This window comes from Myotis yumanensis, unplaced genomic scaffold (assembly GCF_028538775.1).
Source record: "Myotis yumanensis isolate MYYU_CA2020_CCGP unplaced genomic scaffold, mMyoYum1.0.hap1 SCAF_3, whole genome shotgun sequence".
NCBI lineage: Eukaryota > Metazoa > Chordata > Mammalia > Chiroptera > Vespertilionidae > Myotis > Myotis yumanensis.
The window spans coordinates 29,152,173-29,177,368 of record NW_027223754.1 but is presented as its reverse complement, the minus strand read 5'-3'; the positions used below and the strand labels follow the sequence as shown (position 1 = coordinate 29,177,368).

The 25,196-nt window shown below is 49.2% G+C and overlaps 1 protein-coding gene and 1 pseudogene across 1 annotated transcript; both read left to right on the top strand.

Annotated features, from left to right (window-relative positions):
• Positions 1-171: 171 nt before the first annotated feature.
• On the top strand, positions 172-24,978 carry LOC139004923 (coagulation factor X-like). The gene is made up of 8 exons (XM_070407418.1): positions 172-273; positions 3,011-3,171; positions 11,216-11,240; positions 12,372-12,485; positions 14,173-14,304; positions 19,465-19,757; positions 22,873-22,990; positions 24,276-24,978. Exons 1-8 carry the CDS (start codon positions 204-206, stop codon positions 24,872-24,874), a joined length of 1,512 nt encoding a protein of 503 aa, XP_070263519.1. The 5' UTR covers positions 172-203; the 3' UTR covers positions 24,875-24,978.
• LOC139004924 (lysine--tRNA ligase-like) lies at positions 4,628-9,142 on the top strand (annotated as a pseudogene).
• Positions 24,979-25,196: the final 218 nt, after the last annotated feature.

The following is a 25,196-nucleotide window of genomic DNA, read 5'->3' as shown; positions in this document are numbered from 1 at the left end:
TGCCCCGAGCGTGGTCACTGCCCCCGTCCCTCCCCTGCCCCTGTCCCTCGCCTGCCCCTGTCCCTCACCCACAGCCAGCCCAGGCTCCAATCAGAAGGCTGTGATAAGCAGAAGGACAATCCTCCCGCCCTCGGAGCTGGGGTGAGTGAACCTTGCCCTGGAGGCTATCACAGTGCGACCACAACACTGTCCTGGGCCACACCATGGCCAGCCCGCTGTGCCTCCTCCTGCTCAGTGCCTCACTGGCCAGCCTCCTGTCGCCCGGGGGAAGTGGTAAGCACCCCTCAACCTCAGGCTACAGTGGTGGCCTCCTGGAGGAGGAGAGAGGGTGGGGGAGCTGGGGTGATGCCCTTGAACCTCCACAGTATAGACAGTGGGTGCCGGTCCCCTGTCAAAGGCTGACATGAGACAGCTGGGCTTGGGGGTCTCAGCCAGGGTAGCTTAGGGCCAGGTGTGCCTCCCTGTGGGTGGAGAGTCAGACAGCCGGTCAGAGGTCATAAAGACAGATAGAAACACATCGGCAGAGGAAGAGGGAGAGAGACAGAGAAACACAGACACACAGAAAGACAGAGACAGACAAACACAGAGACAGACACACACACACCCACACACACACACACCCAGAGACAGAGAGACAGAGGGAGAAAGAGAGGCAGAAAACAGAGAGGGGGAGATGAAGAAAGAGAGGGAGCGAAGGGAGAGGTGGCAGGTAGAGACAGAGAGAAGCCGCTTTCCTCTGCCAACATGAGCTGGGGGAGAGGAGGGGAGGGGGTCAGTCCCAGGCAGAGAAGAGTGTCCATGGCAGGGAAGAGAATGAGAGAGAAGCTGGTGTTGCCACCCTCAGGCTGGCTCAGCCAGGGGGAGGGGCTGCCCAAGGCTGGCTCAGATGGGGGTGTCTGGACCTTCCAAGGCCTCAGGGCCTGTCCGAAGAGAAAAGGCTCAGAAAGGAGAGAAGCAGAGCAAAGTCAGAAGAGAGAACAGAGGTGGCCTCACCCCTGAGGTTTGTCTGCATCCTAGACCAAGTGCAAGGACAGGAGCCCTGAGGAGCGACCCAGGTGTGCAAGAGAGGAGAAAGCGGTACAAAGTCAGAAAATGAAAGAGAAAAGCAGAACAGGGAAGAAACCCATGGAGGGGAATGAGAGGGGAGAAACTGCTGTGCGGATTTTATTTCAAAGTCAGCACTTGGTTTTAAAGCCGATTTTCGAAGTAATGGGGGACAGGCCCAGAAATACTAGCGAGTTTGAGGCTGATGCTATTGGGGTAACACTGATGTCATGAAAATAAATGAGAAATTTGGAAGGGAACGTGATTTGAGGTAGGAATGAAGCTAACCTTCATTGAGCACCTAATGTGTGCCACACTGGACACTGGGAAGTGTATACACTCTTTAAAACAACTCGAAGAAGTAAGTCTATGTCTTGTAATTTGCATTTGCCAATATTAAGTAGTAGGTGACCAAGGTGTATTGGAAACGCAAGCCTTCTAGATTCTGCAGCACTGGCTGTGTGTTTTGGTTTTGGACGTGGGGAGTTTGGAGTTTGAGATTAGGGGAGATATCCACCACGATGAGAGAGTTGAAAGCATAGAGCTGGGATGAAAGTTGGGACTAGCAATACCAACGTGGAGAGTATTATGGTGAAACTCTAAACTCTTCAGTGGAAAAAAGAGAGAGGAGTGCAGAAGGCGAGGAAAAGAATCTGAGGGCCTCCTGTATCACAATGGAAAGAAGAAAGGAGTGGTGAGTGAGGGAGAGATAAGACTCAGGCAGAGAGTGGGGACAAGCCAGCTGCGGATAGAGACCACAGGGAGGACTCAGAGGCTCTCGGACCCAAGACGTTTTAACTGGCAGGTCACGACTCATTTGTGAGTCATGAAATCAATTTCGTGGGGTTTTGCTTTTAATAAAAAATAACAGAATCAAGTAGAAAATTTTGTAATAAATATTATTTTGTCGAGAATTATAGTAAATACCATTTCTTGAAACTTCTGTTTTGTTTTTGTTATTGCTGTTGTTATTTTTCTTTGTAATTCTCACCTGAGGATATGTTTTTAGTGATTTGGGACAGAAAGGAAGAAAACGAGAGAGAGAGAGAGAGATCAACATCGATGTGAGAAAGAAACGTCAATTGCTTCCCATATGTGCCCTGACCAGGGTCGGAACCCACAACCTGAGTGTGTGCCCTGAATGGGAATCTAACTGTCACCTTCTGGTGTCCCGGATGACACTCCAACCAACTGAGCCACACCACCCGGGTTGAAACTTCTGGGGTTGTTTTGTTTTGTTGTGTGCGTTTTTTAATCATCACCTGAGGATATTTTTCCATTGGTTTTTAGAGAGAGTGGAAGAGAGAGAAATATCAATGTGAGAGAAACACATCGATTGATCGCCTCCCTCACACAACCCGACCACAGCCCAGGCCGGGGAGGAGCCTGCAACCAAGCATGTGCCCCTGACCAGAATTGAACTCAGGACCCTTTGGTCCACAGTCTGATGCTCTATCCACTGAGCCAAACCAGCTAGGGCAAAACTTCTGTTTTAATTTATGTTTGGGAGTCCTGTGACTTGATATAAATCATACCTATAATTGTAGATTGTGATCAAAACGGTATCACAACTCCCCACTGAACTCTGACCTGAGTCCTTGCAGGGTGAGTGAGGCTCAGGGTAAGGACGAGAGTGGAGGGGCACAGCCTGAGCCAAAGGACAGAGTGGAGTAGCCGGTCAGGAGGAGAGAGGGTTCAGGAGAGGGGGTTTGCGGTGACCACCCTAAAGCTGGGTGTGACTGTGCAGGGAGGGTGGTAGGTGGATTGGATGGGATGTGTCTACGTCTCCAGAAAAGGATGTGTGGGGTCTAGAACAGGTACTGTATGTAACCCAAGGAGGAGTCAGGAGGGAGATGGCCGTTTCTTTCCCAGCTCCCTGGTGCCTGAGGAAGGAGTTCTCAGCCTTTTTAGCAGGGAGGTGACCTGATAATTTGATAAGTACTTTGTGTGCTTCCCTGTCTTCCAGTGTTCATCAACCGGGAACATGCCAACAGCATCCTGGACAGGGTCCGGAGGGCAAATTCATTATTTGAAGAGGTGAAGAAAGGAAACCTTGAAAGAGAGTGTTGGGAAGAGACTTGCTCCTACGAAGAGGCCCGAGAAGTCTTTGAGGACACAGAGAAGACGGTAAGGGTTGGTGAGACGGGGAGACCAGTTGTGGACGGTGCTGGGCCTGAATAGAGATGCTGTCTGGCCCTGTTACCTGTCTATGGAGGCTGTCAGTGTCGCCCACGCTGGGCCTTCACTCCATGCCCTTCTGTGCTGTGGCCTCCGCCACACAGAACAGCTCAGGAGAGGCTTTCTGGGGTGGGAGGTGGGGAACCTGTCTCCTGCCACTTGCAAGGCTTTCATTCCTGTTTCCTTGCCCACCACATATCTCCTTGTTTTGTGGGTAGGGCAAAGTGAGAGGAAGGTCTGGCCAAAAATTGGTTATAAGAGTTATGAGAAGTTCTGAAGGTATTGTTAAATCTATTCTAAAACATAACAAGTTTATTTAAAATTATTCATGCCCTTGGCCAACACCTCCCTGGACTGGGACACACACACACACACACACACACACACACACGGGAACCATTGGGTTTTGCCCAGATCCACGGCCACAGCCATATTTGACGTCTGGCACCTGCGTTGCAGCCTTCAGAGCTATGGCGCACAGGCACACGACAGCAACGGCTTCCCTGAAAGTTGCTCATGAGCCTCACCCACCTTGGGTAGGGCCCAGGGGAAACATGGCCACCATGAGGACTTAAGGTGGCAGTGATTGGCGGCGAGTGAAACTGGGCAAGAACGAACTAAAGACACTTGAAAGCTGAAGAGGAAGTAGCAGAGAAGGAGGCCAAGCAGCAGCTCCGAGAGAGACAGGTAGGCACAGCTGCTGCCACCACCACCACACCACTGACAACTGACAGTGGACCCGCCATCCCCACTGCAGGACCCCCCATCCCCACTGCTGGACCCCCACCCACACTGCAGGACCCCCACCCACACTGCAGGCCCCCCATCCCCACTGCAGGCCCCCATCCACACTGCAGAACCCCCATCCACACTGCAGGACCCCCATCAACACTGCAGGACCCCCACCCACACTGCAGGACCCCACCCACACTGCAGGACCGCCATCCACACTGCAGAACCCCCATCCACACTGCAGGACCCCACCCTCACTGCAGGACCCCACCCTCACTGCAGGACCCCACCCTCACTGCAGGACCCCCATCCATACTGCAGGACCCCCATCCACACTGCAGAACCCCCATCCACACTGCAGGACCCCACCCACACTGCAGGACCCCATGCACACTGCAGGACCCCATCCACACTGCAGAACCCCATCCATACTGCAGGACCCCCCATCTATAGTGCGGGACCCCCCACCCACACTGCAGGACCCCCATCCACACTGCAGGACCACAACAGAGCGCCCAGCACATGCTGAGTGCTGAGGAGACCACACAGGCTCCATGTAGACCTGCTTGCTTGCTGCACCTGCAGACCACTTGACCAACATCACCTTAAGGAGTAGGTAGTCTCTATGCCAGAAGATCCCGGGAGGTTCATCTTCTGTGCCCTTCGAGTACAGGTGAAATTGCAAGTCATGGCCTATTCAAGAAATTTTATATCAGAAGAATTTCTTTATATTGATAATAGACTGCCTTGGGGAGACATAATTGGAGTTTAGGAGAATTCTGGAAAAACGAAGAAGGGGACTTGCGCACCCAGCTCAGGACTAAAGCAGCGAGGAAGAGGCTGCCCCCTGCCCTGCCTGGGACAGCAGGGCGGGGATGATCCTGGGACGGCCACAGCGCAGGCACCTCCCACCGGTCTGGTACTCACGATGGGGGAGAGACAACAAGGCTCCCGCTGACACTGACGCTGACGCTGAAGAATGGGTCCTCGGAGAAGCCTGCTGGAGGGTCCGCAGGAAACTGACGCCTCACTGTCCTGATTCAAACTGGGTCCGAGATGTGGAGCAGCCGCAGGGAGGATTCTTCTGGTGAGGCTGATTTACTCCGATGAAAACCCTTCAAAGAAGACTGAGGACACCAACCCCAGCCCGGCAGCCGGCTCCCCGCCAGAGGCCAGCAGACAGACATCCACGGAGGGCAGAGGAGGAACCCGCTGAAGCCACGGGCCGCCGCCGGCGACGCCGACTCGCCCCATCTGATCGCTCACGGCCCGGCCCCCTGTCCAACCAGACTCCCCCAGGCGCCTCCGGGGACCGGGCAGCGGCGACCCGAGGGGCTCGCGGGGAACGGGAACCGACACCACCAGCTCGGCCTGGGCCCTCAGGGACGTCCCGGAGCGCTCCGGGGGCACCACCGAGGGCCCAGGCCGAGCAGCACCAGCTCGCCCCACAGGGAGGCGCGAGGGCGGGACGCCCCCACCCGCTGCGGGAGGCGGGCGGAGCGCCGGCTGATTAGACCAGGGGCCTGGAACCCAGGTGGGGCGGTTCCGCAGCCCTTCCCCTCCACACGCCGCCATCCTACGGAGGGGAGAAGCCCCGGGGCAAAGCCAGCAGAGCGGCCCCATTCGCCAGGAATGTCCGTCCGGTCTGGCGGGGGCCCAGCCCGGGAGAGCGCCCATCACCACGTGGATCTGCCAGAGGGGATGGGAGTCACCGCTGGCCAAGAACTCCTCCTCCCCCAGCACCGCGCCCGTCAGGAGGCGGGGGGGGCCGCGGGGCGACACCCAGGCGGCAGAGGCGGGCTCTGGGGGCGCGTCGGCGGTGACCCCGGGAGGGGTCGCGCACGGAAGCGAGTGGGTGTGGACCCCCGAAGGAAGGGCCCCGGTGCGACAAGGGAGGGTGGACGTGGAGGTAGGCGCCGGACCTGGACGGGCCACCGGGTGAGCAACGCGGGGATCCCACCGCCGCAGACGCGAGCCCGGGACGCCGGCTGATCCTTCCAAGCGCACACCTCGGCCTCCGCCCACCCCGCGACCCGCCCCGCCGCCGGGGAGACCACACGCGACGCTTACCCGCAGGAAAGCGGCTCCATCCGTCCATCCGCCCGTCCGTCCGTCCGTCCATCCATCCGTCCGCGGGCGGAACGCCCCCAGGACAAGCCGGGCCCGACTGTGCCCGCGCAGCACGCCCGGCGGCTGCGAACTCGGACGGAGAGCGCTGGGGGGTGAGAGCGGGCACGGCTGGGCGGGAAAGGCCTCCGAGCCCCCACCCCCTCACCCCCTCCCCGCTCCGGCACCCGCCCACACGCACCAGAGGTCCCCGGTCCCCGGGATGGGCGCCGCCCGGCGGGACCCTCCCCGACAAGGAAGGGTGAGCTGCGTCAGCGCTCAGCCCCTCAGAGCTGGTGCGCGAGGGGCCCGAGTGCCCCAAGACAGGCGGCTGCCCAAGGCCCTTCTAGAGGGGCGGCGGCCGGGGGGTCCGGTCCCCAAGGTCGTCGCATCGGGCACGCGCCGGGTTGAAGGTGGGGATGGCCTGTGAGCCGAGCGAACCTGGTAATGCTGTCGGGAACGGGAGCCGCGTCAGGTACGCGGGGAGCTGCTCCTTCATGGTGCGGGCCGCGCTCTCCGGCGCCGGCCTCCCAGGCGGAGTCCGCCCCTCCCGGACCCGGGCCCCAGCAGCCCTGCTCCTAGAGCAGAGGCCCGCGTGGGGCGCTCACAGTGCGCGTCCCGGCGGCGGGCGGGACTTCGGACCCCCAGCCAACCACTGGGGGGCCGAGGCGCGCTCTGCCCCTGCCAGCCAACCAATGGTGGCCGAGTTGTGCTCTGCGCATGTCCAGCCCGCCAACTTCCAGAACTTTCAGTGGGAACTGTTGGCCGCAGTTGTGTATCTCTTCTGCTCTCTGGCCCCTGCTGGTGTCCCTGCCACCTGCCCTGACCCCTCCGGGAGAAGCACGTCCTGGAAAAGGTAGTGGCTCTACCCCTGGGGGTCTGTCCTCCCGTCCCCTGCCGGTCCCACCGTCTCCAACCCGAGAACACGCGCTTCCTTGGGGAACGCCTGGAGCGGGGCCCATGTTGCAGTTTCCACACCAGCCGTGGGTGGAGGCCGGAAGTCACGGCTTAAAAGGTCCTGGTCACTGGGGAGGGGGCCGCGCCCTGGGCTGCAGGGACAAAGGCCTCTTAGACAAGGAAAGGAGGTGTTGGGGTCAGTTAGGCGTCACTCGAGGCCTGACTTTATCGTGCAGAAGGAACTGATTTTCAGTGGTGACAAGCAGATGGGGGCTTCTGGGGCCAGCCGAGTGGTGAGTGCTCCCTGTGAAGCCCCTGGGGTGGGTAACGCCCGGGAAACTGAGGCCATGGCCGCTGAGGCCTGTTTGGCCCCGTGTCCCAGGCCTCCTTTTGGAACTTGTCCTGAAGACCAGAGAAAGCACGTTGCCGATGGGGCAAAAGGACAGAGAAAACTCCCAGGAAAAGGCATTTATGGATAGTTAGGGGACTTTTAGGAGAAATAGAAACCCCGTGGTGAGATTTTGCAGGCATTTTTCACAGTCCTGGGAAAGACACCAAGGATTCTCCACCCCCCACCACCACCTCTCCCTTAACCACCGCCCCGCCCCCGCACAGGAGCTCACCCCTCCTCACCCCCACCCCCCCCCCCCCCCCCCCCCGGTGTCTTGCGTCCATTGGTTGTGCTTATATGCATGCATAGAAGTCCTTCGGTTGAACTCTTACCTGCCCCCTCTGCGCCCCCAACCCATCCCAGCCTTCCCACTGTTGCTTGACAGTCTGTTCCATGCTTCTCTGCCTCTGTATCTATTTTTGTTCAACAGTTTATATTGTTCTTTATTTCCCATAAATGAGTGAGATCATATGGTAAAAAAGAAAAAAAGGGAAAAGAAAAGAAAAACGAAGAAGGGTTTGCAGAGCGTCATTCTCCACAAAATGACACTGTTGCCTCAATGCTCATATATGTCACCTAATCCTCACTTTGGCCTCAAAGACAAAGAAATACATCATTGGAGATACTTGGGCTTGGACCTGAATGACTTTGCAAAGAAGAAATTTATCATCCACAGTAATAGCATCACATGTATAAGAAGATTTTGGTAAGTTGGGATTCCTAGACATTGAAATTCCTAGGATGAATGCCATCTCTAGTGGAGATGTGGCCAAGTTTTTTGTCACCTCGCTAAATAAGCTGGACATGAACTTACATATAAGAATTGCTCCAGAACTCTGCCATAAGATGGTGGAGAGCAGTGGCATTGTTCCGGTTTGTGAAATTGAATGCCAGTTCCAGATGATTTGACTCTAATTCACCAGCAGTGAATTTCACATGGCCTCTACTACAGACCATGATGATCTCCTGAAACCATGGAGATTATGTCAGGGATGGTGAAGCACATTACAGACAAGATCACATCCACCATCCCAATGGCCCAGGAGGCAAAACCCATCAGACTGACTTCACCCCATCTACAGAGTCAGCATGGTAGAAGCACGTGAGAAAGCCCTCTGAGGAGCTAACCTGCCAGAAACAAACATTCAGAACTGAAGAAACTAAAAAAGTTCTTAATAATACCTGTGTGGCAAAAGCTATTGAATGTCCTTTACCTCAGGCCACAGCTAGACTCTTTGATAATCTTGTCAGAGAGTTCATGAAAGTGAGTTGCAGCAACCCCATATTCATCTGTGATCACCCACGGATAGTGAGACGTTTGGCCAAATGGACCACTCTGGCTCTCACTGAGCACTTTGAGCTATTTGTCACGAAGAAGGAAGTGTGCAGTACCTACAATGACTTAAACAGTTCCATGCAGCAGCAAGCAGTTTTTTAAAGAACAAAACAGAAGCATCTGAGACCTTGCTTCCTGGCAACTACCATCAGTTTTGCCTCAAATAAACCCTTAAAAATTTTGAAGGAAGAGAGAGATGGAGGAAGGAGGGTAAGGAAGAGCAGATCAAAGGCACTGATGAGGAGGAGGCCGTGTTCATAGATGAAAAGCTCTGTACTGCCATGGAGTGCCCACAGCTGGCTGGGGCTTGGCTAGTAACCACATCGCATCACCATGTTTCTCACAGTCTCCAGTAACATTACAGAAGCACTGTGTTTCCTCCCGTAAAACCTGAAGCGAGGAAGGAGAATGTACCAACCACTAATACATTGGAAAACACACTTGGCACTTCTGTCTAGAAAATAGTCACTGTAAATTGTGGGACTCAGACATCTTTGTATTTCTGCAAAAGATCAAGGTCTGCAAGGGATTCGTGTACGATTCTATCTGTTTGACCACCAGGGTTGATTTCAGCCACCAGAAGAGAGAAGAGGCATTAGAGAATTCATTTTCACGCCTTACCAAATAAATGGTTTGTCTATTTTTAAAAGTTATTCATAATTTCAAGAACTATTTTCACTTTTAAATGCTCTTCGAATTCACATAGGCATAGTTTTGTGTATGAAATACATACACAAAATATTAATGAATATTTGTAATTCCAATCCAAGTTTAGGTACTACTTTTTTCTCAGCATCATCTCCCAAACACTTCCTTACTTCTATATATATTTACCATACTTATAATCTTAAAGACCTAAATTAAATTCTATTGTATCAACACATTTACTTCTTTCCCGTTTTGGCCATATAAGTTGTTTTCATATTACTATTATGAAATCATGCACATGTATATTTCTTCTGGATTATCTCCTAAGAAGAGCAGCTGCTCCAAAGAGGATTACTGGATCAAAGGTTAGCAACAAGTCTGGTTCCAAGTAATATGGAGAAAGCACACTCTACCCTGTCTCCCACTGAATGTAACTACAAAACCTGGGTACACTGCATGGAGCCGCTATTTGAGGACCCTGAAAAGTAAATAGCAGCAGTCATTAAAGAAAACGAGAATTCAAAGTACCACAAAATTGTGAGTTTATCATTTGTATCCCCTGCAGTTCTCCAGACATCACTTGATCTAAATCTAATTGATAATTGTACGATTCCCAACAACAGAATACACTTTCTTGCTAAGCATCCTTGGCATTTTCTACAACATTGGCCATATCCTGTCTCCTAAAACACATCTTAACAAATGTTAAAGGTTGAAGACATATAAAATGTTATCTGACCATAATGAAATCAACCAAAAATCAGTAACAGGAATTACAAATATATATATATTTGGAAATTAAACAGCACACTTCTAAATAATTTGTGGGTCAAAGAGAAAGTCTCAAAGGAAATTAGAAAATATTTCCAGCTGAACAAAAACGAATATACAACATAGTGCTTCTAGGGGAACTTACAGCATTAAAAGTTTTTATTGGAAAAGAAGAAATGTCTCAGATTGATATTCTAAGCTTCCACCTTAAGACACTAAAAAAATAAATAAAATAAAACCACAAACTGGGTGTCTTAAAATGCTTTTTCTCTCGGTGCTGGAAACCACAGGTTTGACATTAAGGTGTCACCAGGGTTTGTTCCTTCTGGAAGACCTGAGGGAGAATCCGTTCCATACCTCTCTTCTACCTTATGGTGGCTGCCAACAATCCTTGGCATTCCTTGGCTTGTAGATGCATCACTCCAATCTGCTTCCATCTTTACACGGCCTTCTCTCCGTGTGTCTGTGTCCTTTTCTGTCTCTTATGAGGACCCCCTCATTGATTTGGGGTCCAGCCTAATCCTGTAGGATCTCATCTCAATTGATACCTTATATATGCACAAACCTTATTTCCAATTAAGGTCACATTGTGAGTTTACACCTGAATTTGGAGGGTTGGGAGACACTATTTAACCTACTATAGACAGAAAAAATTTTTTTTAAATCTATGAACATTTTTTAGTTAATGTAGGCTCTTGATGCCCTGACTTAATTACCAATGATCATTTTCTAAATTACCATGATTATTAACCAATAATTCATTTCTTTATTAAATCTTTGACCCAAATATTTCAACTAAAAACCATTTACTGGAGTAGCAAACAGAGCAAAGCATTTTTGGGAAAATCCATTTCTTGGAGACTCACTTGAAAATACACTTTCAATATTCAACAGAGATCATGATTGAAGCCACCATCTGCACCTTTATAGATACAGAAGATTTAAAACACTTTCCCGTTTAGACTGAATAGCTCTAGAGCAGTTTGTTTCAGAAAATGACCTCTGTTTGGGAAAGTATCCTATTCAAGTTGAGTTATTAGGTTTTAATCTGTTATAGGTGTAAAATGTCAGTGCTTTCCCTAATGTTCTTTAAAATATTTTTTCTCTTTTAGAATGAATTCTGGAATAAATACAAAGGTGAGATGTTTTCTATTTTAATCTTAAGTGAGAGGAGTTCATTAGGATATTTAAGTTGGGAGAAATTGTGTTTGAACTTTGAAAATGCTTCCTGAATTGCCTTTCTGTTCCTGTTTAAATCCTATGTATTTAACTTGTTCTGTCTGAGCATTTTCATAACAGTTATTGTAAAATAGTTTTTTTTAAATATATTTTATTGATTTTTTACAGAGAGGAAGGGAGAGGATAGAGAGTTACAAACATTGATGAGAGAGTAACATCAAACAGCTGCCTCCTGCACACCCCCCACAGGAGATGTGCCCGAAACCAAGGTACATGCCCTTGACCAGAATCGTACCTGGGACCCTTGAATCCACAGGCCGATGCTCTATCCACTGAGCCAAACCAGTTAGGGATGTAAAATAGTTTTTATAGTAACTTTACACTAATCCTCATGTTGCCACTTACATATAGATTTAAATCAGTATATTCTCATTTGAGAATAACAAATTTAGTGATAATTCTAAAAACCCAAGTATATTAGGAAAAAAATAGAGTTGGAAAGATTGGACCCTATAATAAGGTAGCCATCTTGAGTCAACCCTTATACCACCTGAAATGGCATTAATCCTGACTAATGTTTTCATTCTGGCAACACCATTCAAATCTCTCTAAATGACTATTGGACTTATCTCTAAATTAGATTGTACAAATGCATCAAGAAATGTGAAGTCCCGTGTTGGTGCTGGGTAGTTTCTGCATTCTCATTTACCCCCAGAGCATTTGGAAACAGGAACCCTAACATCTCTGTTGTCCAGTGTCAGACAATCACGTCTTCCCCCTTCCAGATGGTCCCATGTAGTCACCTCCTAGAGCTCTTCACTCTAATGTAAAAATGCTGTCAAACATTTCAGCAAAAACTGGAAAGCTCAGCCAATGATCCAGTAAGATAAGAGCATCACGTACACAGAGCCACAAAAGGTGAGGATACAGTGAAGTTCAGTTAGGAGAAATTGTTTACAGGGAAACAGGAAGAAGTCCACGTTCATTTGAGTTGTCTGAAAAATGTGTGCCAAGATCAACAAAGCAAAGTCATTTCCATGGTGATGGAAATTGCCCGCAAGCTTCTGTTTCCAAACCCTTTCTTTGCAGATGGTGACCAGTGTGAAAGCAATCCCTGCCTGAATCAGGGCAGGTGTAAGGACGGCCTTGGGGAATACACCTGCACTTGTCAGGAAGGATATGAAGGCAGAAACTGTGAATTACGTGAGTTCCTCTTCTTGGTAGGCCTTCAAGTCCGAGTTACCTGAAGAATCGAATGTCAGAAAGAGGGGAAAAGTCAAAATGTCCAAGGGAACAATCTCATGTCACTTCTGATGTCCAGTCTGTGCTCCATTATGAAGGGCCACTGTAGTCACAGAAAACAACAAAAATTAACGGCCCTACAATCCACTCAGTGTTGGAGTTCAGTGAAACACACAGTCACCTCTCCGTTCCTCTGAGAGAGGCTGTGGAACATTCATGAAGCATGTGGCCCACTAACAGAGAAACGAGAATTGACTTCCTTCTTGGAGTAGAATGTATCCCTCATCGTTGTTACTTATATTCCTTGTGGTCCTGGGCAATGATTCTAAATCACCACACCTCTCATTTACTAGTGCACATGCCAATACTAACTGTTCGGGATTGTCCAATTATAAAAATTTGAAACATTTAATTAATCTTACTTGGAAAAGTCACTAGGAGTTTTCCTAATATGCTGGTTAATTTTTAAATAAAAATTAGCTTTGATATTAAACCGGATTTCCCTAAAGAGAAAGATTTGCATTTCTTTTAAATTACTTAACTTAAAATCTTTGGAATGTGCTCTTGAATTTGATTACTTCAGAATTTTTTCTGCCGGGAATATCAATTAGGCATCGTTTCATCCCAATCCAGAGCTGCCGCTCTTGCACACCTTTTGGCTCTGACCCCAGGGCCATGGTGAATGTTTTCTAAAGTTTCATTAACGTTGATCTTTGCACCATAATTACTTTTTCATCAAAACCCAAGTGCGGAGTGTAAATGGCCAGGGTAGCATCACTGATGTGAGTTTGGAGGTTGAGTTCAGTGCACACAGGAAGCAGGTGGGTGATTCTGGCTCAGGCAGAGCTGCCGATCTGAGGTCCAGGGAGACACGGCTTCATTTGGACACTGAGCCAAGAGCTTCCCGTGACCCGTGAGGTTATCCTGTGAGGTGGTACGGCCTCCACCACTTTACAAGTGAGGAAACCCAGGCCCATAGGTTGAAATAACTTCCTCAAATCACACAAATGACAGAAGGGCCAGTTTGGCACTCAGGTTGACCTGCCTCCAGGATGTGCACTGCCTGTTTTGTTTCTTCTTCCCACCGCATTGGGGACCAGACCCCAGTCTCTGTGACCCTTATTACACAGGGACTCTTCTAGCCTCAGAGTGGGTGGGCCTCTGGCCACTCCACCAGGCTCCTCCTGAGCCCCTGGCCGGGAACCCACCCTCCTGCAGGCAGCCCTTCCAAGCTGGTCAGGACCCATGTGCCTTCTCAGCGCTGAACTTAAGACCCTTCCAGCCTCCAGGGCCCTCACTGGCCATGTTCAGATTATTTAACGACCTCCTGGAAGGCTGGTGCCGGGGCCCGGCAGATACTCAGCTCTCGCCCTAACTGTACGCCATGGTTTCCCCAGGCAGCCTGGGCAGTGAGAAGAGCACACGCACAGGCTTGGTCCTCTCACCCCACCAGCTGCTCTGGGCAGCCCATCCTGTTTGCACCAGCTGATGTGCATGGGCCATGTGTCTCCAGCCTTTTGTTCTAGCCAGGTGGCTGCTGTAGGGCTCATGGTGGGTGTATGTCCCCCTGGGGCTGCTGTCCTTCCTCCCGGCCAGCTGCAGCCTGTTTCCCCAGCCTGTCCTGATAACCAACATGCGTTCCTTACAGCCATGCGAAAATTCTGCAGCCTGGACAACGGGGACTGTGACCAGTTCTGCAGAGAGGAGCAGAACTCTGTGGTATGTTCCTGTGCCAGCGGGTACATCCTGGATGACAATGGCAAGTCCTGCATCTCCACAGGTAGGAGGCCCATGGGGCCACTCCACCAGGGCTCCCTGAGTCAGAGAGGCTGGTGCAGGACAGCTGGAGCAGCCGGGGTGGGCCGCAGATTTGGAGACAAACCCCTGTTTCTGGGAGCTGCCTGAAAAGTGGGGCCTACGATATTACCTAACTGCTTAGTAAATGTGCAAATTAAGAGAGCAATGCATGGAGGGCACTTTGCACAGTGCCTGATTTGTAGCAAACTCTATCTATATAAATGAGTGTGTGGAGGCCTGATTTGTACCCCTGGGTAGGACAGGAGGCTTGGGAGACTGGGAGTTACAATGAACCAAGATGAGAGTGCAGGTGGGTGAGGGCAGCCAAGGCCTGACTGTAGGAGCTGGGGAGTTGGAAAGAGGAGAACCGAGGCCCCTCGAGAACTAATTTAGGCCCTAGCTGGTTTGGCTCAGTGGATAGAGTGTCAGCCTATAGACCAGAAAGTCCCGGGTTCAATTCTGGTCAAGAGTATGTACCTCAGTTTCAGGTACCTCCCCAGCCCGGACCCTGATTGGGGCTCGTGCAGGAGGCAACCAATCGATGTGTTTCTTTCACATCGATATTTCTCTCTGTCTTTCCCTCTCTCTTCCACTCTCCCTAAAAATCAATGAAAAAATATCCTCGGGTGAGGATTAACAACAACAAAAAAGAACTAATTTAGGTTGTGTGGGCCTCGATGTTAATCAAATTTATTTATTCTTTTCCTTGCTAAAAGCCTGACACGATGAGTCTGGCCTAGAAGCTCGGGATGCATGGCCTATTAAGGGGCTGAGTCCGGGCCAGGCCCCTGGGGTCTCGCACACTGTAGAAAGGTCCTCCTGTGCTTCAGGGCCAACCTGGAGCCAGTGGTGCTGAGGTGCGACTCCTTTCTCTCAGTCTCACAAAGGCACCAACTTGTTTTTCAAAGCCAGGTTCCCTGACTGACTGACAGCTTCAGCAGCAACTGGGGCGAGGGGGGTCAGGGAGGGGGAGGGTGTACAAATGCAAAGTCCCAGGCCCACTCCACAAGACAGGAACATTCCAGAATGACTGCAATTAGATAACATCAACTCTCTCAACAAGTAAAAGACAGTATTATTTACATCTCCATTGGTAATGAGATTTTTAAACTTATGCTGGTTCAACAATAGGGGGTAGACTGTAACATGCATGCAAATTTTGTTTAAATTCCAGCAATAATTACAAATCAATTTAATGAAGTGTGATATTTGGGCGGGGGGGGGGGGAGGTCAGATAAACTACTTCCTCATTCAGTATTTCAAAGGACAGTGATTTCAAATATCAACACCGAACTCTTTATCTCCAGCTAACACAGCACAAGTCTGCTGGGGGTGGGGAGGGCTCCTTCAGATCCTGCTGGAGCCCTCGCAAACACTAAAAAGAACTACATTCTGCTTATCTGATTTTAGGCAAAGCCAGGGCAAAAGAGAGGAGCCATCTGCTTTCTTTTTTTCTTCTTAAAATAAATCTTTATTGTTCAGATTATTACAGTTGTTCCTCTTTTTCCCCCCATAGCTCCCCTCCACCTGGTTCCAACCCCACTCCCTATCCTTACCACCCCCCCCCCCCCCCATTGTCCTCCTCTATAGGTGTATGCTTTTTGGCTAGACTCTTTCTGCACCCCCCACACTCCCTTTCCCCCGAGAATTGTTAGTCCACTCTCTTTCTATGCCCCTGATTCTATTCTATTCACCAGTTTATTCTGTTAGTCAGATTTTTTATTGACTTGATTTTTAGATTCACTTGTTGATAGATATGTATTTGTTGTCACTTCGTTGTTCATAATTTTTATCTTTACCTCTTTCTTCTTCCTCTTATTAGAGAATACCCTTCAGCATTTCATATAATACTGGTTTGGTGGTGATGAACTCCTTTAGCTTTTTCTTCTCTGTGAAGCTCTTTATCTGACCTTCCATTCTAAATGATAACTTTGCTGGGTAGAGTAATCTTGGTTGTAGTTTCTTGCTATTCATCACTTTGAATATTTCTTGCCACTCCCTTCTGGCCTGCAGTTTCTGTTGAGAAATCAGCTGACAGTATGGGTACTCCCTTGTAGGTAACTAACTGTTTTTCTCTTGCTGCTTTTAAGATTCTCTCTTTGTCTTTTGCCCTTGGCATTTCAATTATGATGTGTCTTGGTGTGGTCCTCTTTGGATTCCTTTTGTTTGGGGTTCTCTGTGCTTCCTGGACTTGAAGTCTATTTCTTTCACCAGATAGGGGAAGTTTTCTGTCATTATTTCTTCAAATAGGTTTTCAATATCTTGCTCTCTCTGTCTCTCTTCTTCTGGCACCCCTATAATTTGGATGTTGGTATGCTTAAAGTTGTCCCAGAGGCTCCTTGCACTATCTTCATGTTTTTGGATTCTTTTTTCCTTTTGCTTTTCCGGTTGGGTGTTTTTTGCTTCTTTGTATTTCAAATCTTTGACTTGATTCTTGGGATCCTCTAGTCTGCTGTTGGATCTCTGTATATTATTCTTTATTCCAGTCAGTGTATGCTTAATTTCTAATTGGTCCTTTTTCATATCCTTGAGGGTCTCACTATATTTCTCAGAAGTTTCTAGAAGATTCTTTTTTTTTTTTTTCTTAAATATATTTTATTGATTTTCTACAGAGAGGAAGGGAGAGAGATAGACAGTTAGAAACATCGATGGGAGAGAAACATCGACCAGCTGCCTCCTGCACATCTCCCACGGGGGATGTGCCCGCAACCCAGGTACACGCCCTTGACCGGAATCGAACCCGGGACCCTTCAGTCCACAGGCCGACGCTCTATCCACTGAGCCAAACCGGTTTTGGCTCTAGAAGATTCTTGAGTAGCCTTATAACCATGGTTTTGAACTCTATATCAAGTAGTTCGCTTTCCTCCATTTCTTTCATTTGTGACCTGTTTCTTTGTCTCCACATTTTGACTGATTCCCTGTGTTGATAGAGTGGCTTTGTGTGCTAGGTGTCCTATAGGGACCAATGGCTTAGCCTTCCCAATTACCTGGACACTCTTGTTGCACCCCTTTGTGGGCTGTGTGCACAGTCTTGTTGTAGTTAAGCCTTGATTGCTGTTGGTGTCACTGGGAGGAATTGACCTCCAGGTCAGTTGGCTGTGAGGACCAGTTGTGTATACAATGGGAGAACTTCTGTGCTGGAGACACCCTTATGGGGCAGGACTTGCTTCAGTGGGGCTTTGGTGCTCACTGAGTCTGCCCCCTGAGTGTGTCTCTTATGGATGTTAAGAGTTGTAATCTGGATGGTATCATTCTGACCACTGGGTAGACTGGCTATTGGATCTCCAAGGGGATGCAAAGTCACCCACTGCCTGAGCCACCCAACAGGAGCTACAGAGAGATCTGCAGATTCCTCCTCGTTGTTTGGGGTTTGGAGGTGCCCAGATTAGGCAAAACTGTGAAGTAATGCAGGCTGCTGATAGCCTTAGGCCTTTTGGAAGCTGTGGGTTTCTCTGACCCAGCTGCAGTTTGACAGGTTTTTATACAGAGAAAGGCCAGGCCATTAGTATGCAAAAGCCTCTGCACACAGCTTGGGTGGGGTTGTAAATTGGGTGGGGCGTGGTCTCAGGGAGTCATGGGGTAATGCAAACAGCAATGGTTATCATTGGCCCTCCCTTGATAGGTCCCTGGGTCTCTATGTCCCTCGACCACATGCAGGAACAATGAACACTGCAAGCACCTCTGAGAAAGCCACCCTCATGCTCCGGCCCGATGCCGGACAGTACAGTTTCTCTCTGTACAAGTCTGGGTCCCCAGATTCTCACCCAGAACTGGATTTCAGAGCAGTCGGGAGCTTGTATCTCCCTTCCGGTTGAAAAAGACAACTGGGTACCCAGCTGCCAGCCACTTTCACACGAGCCTCCGTACCTCCACGCTTCCACACCTTTGCACCTCTTACCAAACTCAGTGCACTTTTCTCTTTCCTTCTAGTTGTAGAATTTCCACTCAACCAGCCTTCCTGTGGTTCTGGATGCTATTCGTTTTGTCTTTTAGTTGTAGTTTTGTTTTATTTTGTTTTTTTTAATATATTTTATTGATTTTTTACAGAGAGGAAGGGAGAGAGATAGAGAGTTAGAAACGTCGATGAGAGAGAAGCATCGATCAGGTGCCTCTTGCACACCTCCTACTGGGGATGTGCCCGAAACCCAGGTACATGCCCTTGACCAGAATCGAACCTGGGACCTTTCAGTCCACAGGCCGACTCTCTATCCACTGAGCCAAACCGGTTTCAGCTAGTTGTAGTTTTAATGTGGTTGTACGCGGCAGCGAGTCCAGGTGTTTACCTATGCTGCCATCTTGGTTGTCCTCTGTTTTCTGATGGGCCTCTACACCTCTTCCTTTCTCTGTCCGGTGTTGGCCCCTCTCTCCGCCTCAATTCCTTGGTTGGTAATAATACAGAAAGGAAGCTTTCTGGTATTTGCTGACATCTCCCCTGAGATTGGTGATTTTAAGGGTAGTCATCCCTGTTAGACATTATCATACAAAGCCGTGTTGTGCAGTGCTCCTTCTTATAACTAAGGTTGTCTACATATGTTGTCCCATTTTCCAAGAACAATTTAAAACAACAAAAATTCATTAGAAAATGTTCGCACACACAGCAGGGTTGACAGGATTTGACAGTGAGCACCCCTATGTGCCTACCTGGGTTCTGCCATTAACCTCTCTGCTTGCTTCATCGCCTGCCTGCCCTCTGTGTCCTCTGTCCACTCTCAGCCTCTGTAGTATGTGGGTGCATTTTCCAAGTAGCTTGCAGACATCCCCTTCAATGCTTCAGCATCCTGGTGAGCGCCGGAGCCGGTGTCTGCAGCAGGTCCTGTAGGTGAGACTGACACACAGTGGGGACAGACGGGAAGGGCACTTTCCCTGCATCATGACAGTCACGTCCACCTTGTAATGCCACCGAGATCAAGACACAGGGCACTCCGCACCCCAAAAGTTCCTCACACCCTTCCCAGTTACCCAGCACACGCTTCACTCTTCCCCAACTGCAGTTCTCCAGGCCCTCTGACCCGATCCATAATTTTGGGGCTTGGACCCTCTCTCTCTCTGGCCTCCCTATGCCTCCTGCTGCTAATGAACTGTTCGTGCGGTGCAGGGAGGGTTTCACTTTGCTGAAGCCCCAGGCCATTGGTTTTTCTTCCAGAGCCTTATCCCTGTGGGAAACTCACTCTGGCACGGAGGAGGAGGTCGGAATCCCTGACTGCCGACAGCAGCAAGGATCCCCCTGAAGACGGTGGAGACCTGGATCCCACCAGAAACCCTTTCGATGGAGAACTGGATCCGACCACAAACCCTTTCGATGGAGAACTGGATCCCACCACAAACCCTTTCGATCTGCCAGGCTTGAATAACACACAGCCGAGCTCTGCAGAGGAGAACTCAGTTGTCAGGATAGTGGGAGGGAGGGACTGCAAAGATGGCGAGTGTCCCTGGCAGGTAAGTGCTGAGCACGTTCAGTGAGTTAACTGGATGGGCGACCCATTTTGGCTGGCACTGCAGGCACAGCCATGGAGGCCGAGGCCAGGATCATGACGCCCACGCACACATGTGGACCGTCAGCAGGCTCTGAGCTCCCATGCTGAAGGAACCTGAGATGAGAAGGACCTGGGCCCTTGCCTATGCCCTCCACCCCTGCTGCCCATTCCCATCCCATGCTCAGGATCTGAGCCCTAAAGCCTCTCCTACAGTAGGAGGAGAGATGGGGTGCCAGCTGAGGCCTTGGATGAGCAGGCAAAGGGCAGCTCCCCTGATTGTGGGTGAGGTCTCTGCTGGCTCTTCTGTTTGACTGGAGGCAGAAAGAATTACTCTCCTTGTTCTATTTCTAATTTGGTAAAACTTTTTTATTGAAACACCTAAATTCTAATGAGGCAGAGAGCAGCAGTTCCCAACCTGTGGGTCGCGACCCCTTTGAGGGTCAAACAACACTTTTCACAGGGGTCGCCTAAGACCATCCTGCATATCAGATATTTACATTATGATTCATAACAGTAGCAACATTACAGTTATGAAGTAGCAACAAAAATAATTTTATGGTTGGGTCACAACATGAGGAACTCTGTTTAAAGGGCCAGAAGGTTGAGAACCACTGCCTTAGAGAAAAATACATCCATTTGTTATCAAAGGTAAAAAAAAGAAAAATCCTTTTGTTCATTTGGACTAAGGTTGGCAGATTTAGCAAATAAAAACACAGGACTTCCACTTAAATTTGAATTTCAGATAAGCAATGAAAAATTTGTAATGTAAGTATATACCAGATACTACTTAGGACATGCTATTATACCAACAATTATTTGCAATTCATTTGGTTCCAATTTAACTGGATGTCCTCTGTTTTATCTGGCAATCCTAACTTGGACTTAATACATTTTTAGTGCTCAAAGCCAAAATGGCTTCTCCTACAAGCAAAATCCCAGAGCTGCCAATTACCTCAGCTCACCCTCATCTGCAAGCTACAGGACAGCTGTGCATTTGTCTGAATTATCAAGAGCCAATACAGGACATTTCAGCACCTAGTCATCATTCACCCCACGTGTATTTATGGGGAACTTGCATGTCCGGCATAGAGTTGGGGTTGTGTGTGTAGACTGTGAGATCATCAGAGCCGTTTCTCTGACATGTGGACATCTAGATCTGGGAAGGGAGGTGAGGTCCACCCAAATGACCACAATTCAAGTTGATGTGATAAAGGCCACGAAGGTGGTACCAGTGGGTGTAGAACAAAGTTCCACTGGGAAGACTAGGACAAGCGCCCACTGGGTGGAGGTGTCAGCTCTGGGGGTGGTTTTAGATGGGACTCCAAGGGCAGAGAGGACAGGGAAGGGGACTGGGCAGAAGGATCCTTACCAGCCGGTTCCTCAATGAGTCTGTAGGGATTCATGATTCTTGCTCTCCTGGTTCCAGTTCTGCACAAGTTGCTTCATCTCCATCTTTAAGAAGAACAGATGATGTCCAGTCTTAGAAAGACTGGCTCGCCCTCACTCATCACGCAAGTTGCATTAAGAGTTGATAAATTATACCAAAAAAAAAAAAAAGGGCAAAGAAACATTACAGAAGGCCCCTGACTTATGATGGTTCGACTTTTACAATGGTTCAGTTTTACAATGTTATAAAAGTGATACACATTGATCTTTCCCGGGTTCTCCATGTGCTGTATGATACTCTCTCCTGATGCTGGCAGTGAGCCCAGCCAGGTGATCAAGAGGGTAAACAACCAGTACTTCACAGTGTCTTGGACTATTTTATTCTGAGCACCTTTAAGGTGGGTTAGGCTAAGCTATGATATTTAGTAGGTTAGGTGTATTAAATGCATATTTTACTTACCATATTTTCAAGTTACAATGGGTTTATTGGGACATGACCCATTATAAGTCAAGGAACATCTTCAAGAATTCTTTTAGAACTTGATGTTATTTGTTTCCTTTACCCACACATATCGCCAGCCAATAACTGTTGCTTAAAAGATGTGGAATTCCCATAATAAAGGGGAGAAAAAAATGCTCCATCTCTGGATTTGCAAGCTCAGTTCTTTGGGAGGAAAGAAATATAGGAGAATTTTGTCTGGTGACTTTCACTTGCCCCACCAATGCTCACTCCCAGGTGGAATACTCCTCACTCCCAAATCCAAAATCAGGGTGAAAACCCCTTACAGAAGTAGGCATATAGATTCCACAGAAATTAACCTTGATGGTGGCCTTCCATGGGCTGTGGGAGATTGGCTTGAATAGTAGATCCCTTCTAAGCCCATGAGTCACACCAGTGTAGGCAAGCATTTGTCCACAGACTGGCTTCTGCCTGGTCTTGGGCATATACTTCATAGCCACAGAGACAATAAAGGTCTTCAACAGAGTGACAATTGTTTATCTGTGCATAACCCTTTTGAGAGTGCTGTGACAAAACCAGAAGAAATAAAAGACTAGTCATTGTCAGAGTGAGTTTGTAGACCAGGCGGGGAAAAAGGTAGGTAAATTGTGACACAACTCTACTCAGTGGCTAGCACTTGCCACCTAGTAGTGCCCCAGCAAATGTCTGTAGAGTAAATGAATAAGTGGGTCTGTTGCCTGGTGGGTAAAGCAAAGACCAGAAGGCATGAGATGCTGCCCACACCCGTGCTGTGGAATCAGGGAGTGGTGGGTTGGGAGGAGATGGGAAGGTGGGCTGGAGTCAACCGTGAGCCACCTCTTGGAGAGAGAATGTGCCAGGGTCTAGGACTGAATGGCCAGGAGGACAGGTTTGGTAATGCAAGCTCAGGTCTACAGGACTGGCCATGTTGGGCCATAGCCCGAGTGATCAGGAGAACACTGTAGGTGTGCTGGTTCTGGCCTTGTGTTCCAGTCTGAAGATGCCATAGCTCTCTCCTTGGAAAGGGCAGTGGGATGGGGGTGGGGAGGCAGGAGTGGGGGTGGGGAAGGCTCAGGTGGGCACACCAGCTATAGGAGGGAGATGCCCTGATCCAGGCAGAAGCAATGAAGAGGAAGGCTTGAATTATAGATTCCAAATTTCTCTTCTCAGAAAGTCACGTTCAACCTGTTTGGCCTTGGCGTTCTCATTGCAGGCTCATCTCATCAAGGAGGACAATGAAGGCTTCTGTGGAGGCACCATCCTGAATGAGTTCTACATCCTAACTGCCGCTCATTGTCTTAACCAAGAAAAGCGATTCAAGGTGAGGGTAGGTAAGTGGCACCACTCCCCTCACCCTTGCAGCTCCCACTCTCATGGCCTAATTTTCAGAGACAATTAGAACTGATCAAATTTGTTGAAAACACTAGATAAAATTAATGGAATCCAGGCTGGGGGGGGGGGGGGAGTTTCACAGATGAGGAAGAGAAGGGACAAAAGGAGGAGGAGGGGAAAGAGAGGGCGGGGAGAGTAAGGAGGAGGGGGAGGGGGAGGGAGAGGAGAGCTATAAGGAGGAGGGGTAAGAGAAGGAGGGGAAGGTCGAGGCGGAGGGGAGGAGAGTATAGAAGAGGGGAAGAAAAGGAAGGAGAAGGAGGAAGAAGAGAGAAAGAAGGATGAGAAAAAGAAGGGAGAAGAGGAGGAGGAAGACAAGAAGGTGAGGAGGGTGAAAATGAGTAGAGTGGAGGTAGGAGGAAAATGGGCAGGTCTAGTCAGCCTTTCTAAGCTGACAGGTCTCTATGGTCCTAACCAGCCCAGTTCTCTCTCATGGTCCTCCCTGTGACTCTTGGTGTCCATGCCCCAAGTGCCTGGTCTCCTCTCAGCGACCTTTCCTCTGGGGAGGCCTGCAGAGCCCCTTGGACGATCTGCGCACCGAGTCCCTCTGCCCCTTATATTTTTATGTGGAATTATTTCGTAATGTCTGTCCTTCCCTACCAGACTCTAGAGCTGTCCGATGAAACCACAAATGTGAGACACATGAATTTTAATGTGCTAGTTACATTAACTTTTCCACTATACATTTTAAAAGTTTACAGGTGAAATTAATTTCAGTAATATATCATATTTAACTCAACACGCCCAGAATGTTTCAATGGGTAATCCATTGTAGACGTATTTATGAGCTATTTTGAATATTATTCTCACTCTAAGTCTGAAATTTGACACTCACAGCATGTCTCCGTTCAGACCAGCCACACTTCAAGTGCCCATTGCCCCTGTGGCTGGTGGGGGCCCTCTAGACAGCGCGGGTCTAGAGCCTCAGGCCTTCATCTCCTTCGTGTCCCTGGCACTCAACACATCCTCGGGAAATATGTGTACACAAATGAGTGAACTGGAAGTCCCTGAAGAACGAGCGTACATAGAAAAATGTGACTAAAAATAGTGAAATTGAAGGTCATTTTAATTCACCTCTTTATGATTTCTTATATTTTTCAAATTTCCTAGTGACTATATACCTTTTTTTTAACTAGAAAAAATAATAATAGCTACTTTAAAAAGTAACCCACCAAGAACGCGTGGCCCAGGCTGAGCTAACACGGCCGTGCTCTCACCATTTTCCAGGCGATCGAAACACAGAGAAGGAGGATGGCAATGAGATGGTGCACGAAGTGGAGGTGATTATAAAACACAACAAGTTTGACAATAAGACCTTTAACTGTGACATCGCCGTCCTCAAGCTGAAGACGCCCATCAAATTCCGCATGAACGTGGCCCCTGCTTGCCTGCCAGAGAAGGACTGGGCCGAGTCCACCCTCATGACACAGAAATCGGGCATCGTGAGCGGCTTCGGGCGCATCCACGAGATGGGCCGCACGTCCGTCACCCTCAAGATGCTGGAGGTGCCCTACGTGGACAGGAACACATGCAAGCTGTCCACCGGCTTCAGCATCACCCCAAACATGTTCTGTGCCGGCTATGACTCAAAGCTCGAGGATGCCTGTCAGGGGGACAGCGGGGGTCCCCATGTCACCCGATTCAAGGACACCTACTTTATCACGGGCATCATCAGCTGGGGAGAAGGATGTGCACGGAAAGGAAAGTTCGGGATCTACACCAAAGTCACCAACTTCCTCAAGTGGATCGAGAGGTCCATGAAAAAAACCAAGACTAGGCCCCAGGGTGAGCGGGAGGTCACTGCCACTCCCCTGTCATTAGATTAATGCCCTCCTCCCTCCCCCACCCCCAATACTCCTGGCAGCCATTGGTGTCTCATTGTGTGTTAACAGGTGCCACTCTGAACAGGCTGAATCCTGGAGTAAGTTTCCTTTCTGCTGTGATTGTGTTGGTTTCTTAACCTGACCTTGCCCTTGCTCGAGTTGGTGGGAAATTGTCATTCAGAACACTGGGCCCTGTTTTTCCCTTGCCTGGTTGGAAGCTTCCTCCTGGAAATGTTACACTTTACAGAACAGGGGTTCACACTCCCCGCACCATGACTCTTCCACTCCAAACCGTGGGGGGCCCTTTCCATTCATAGCATGTTTT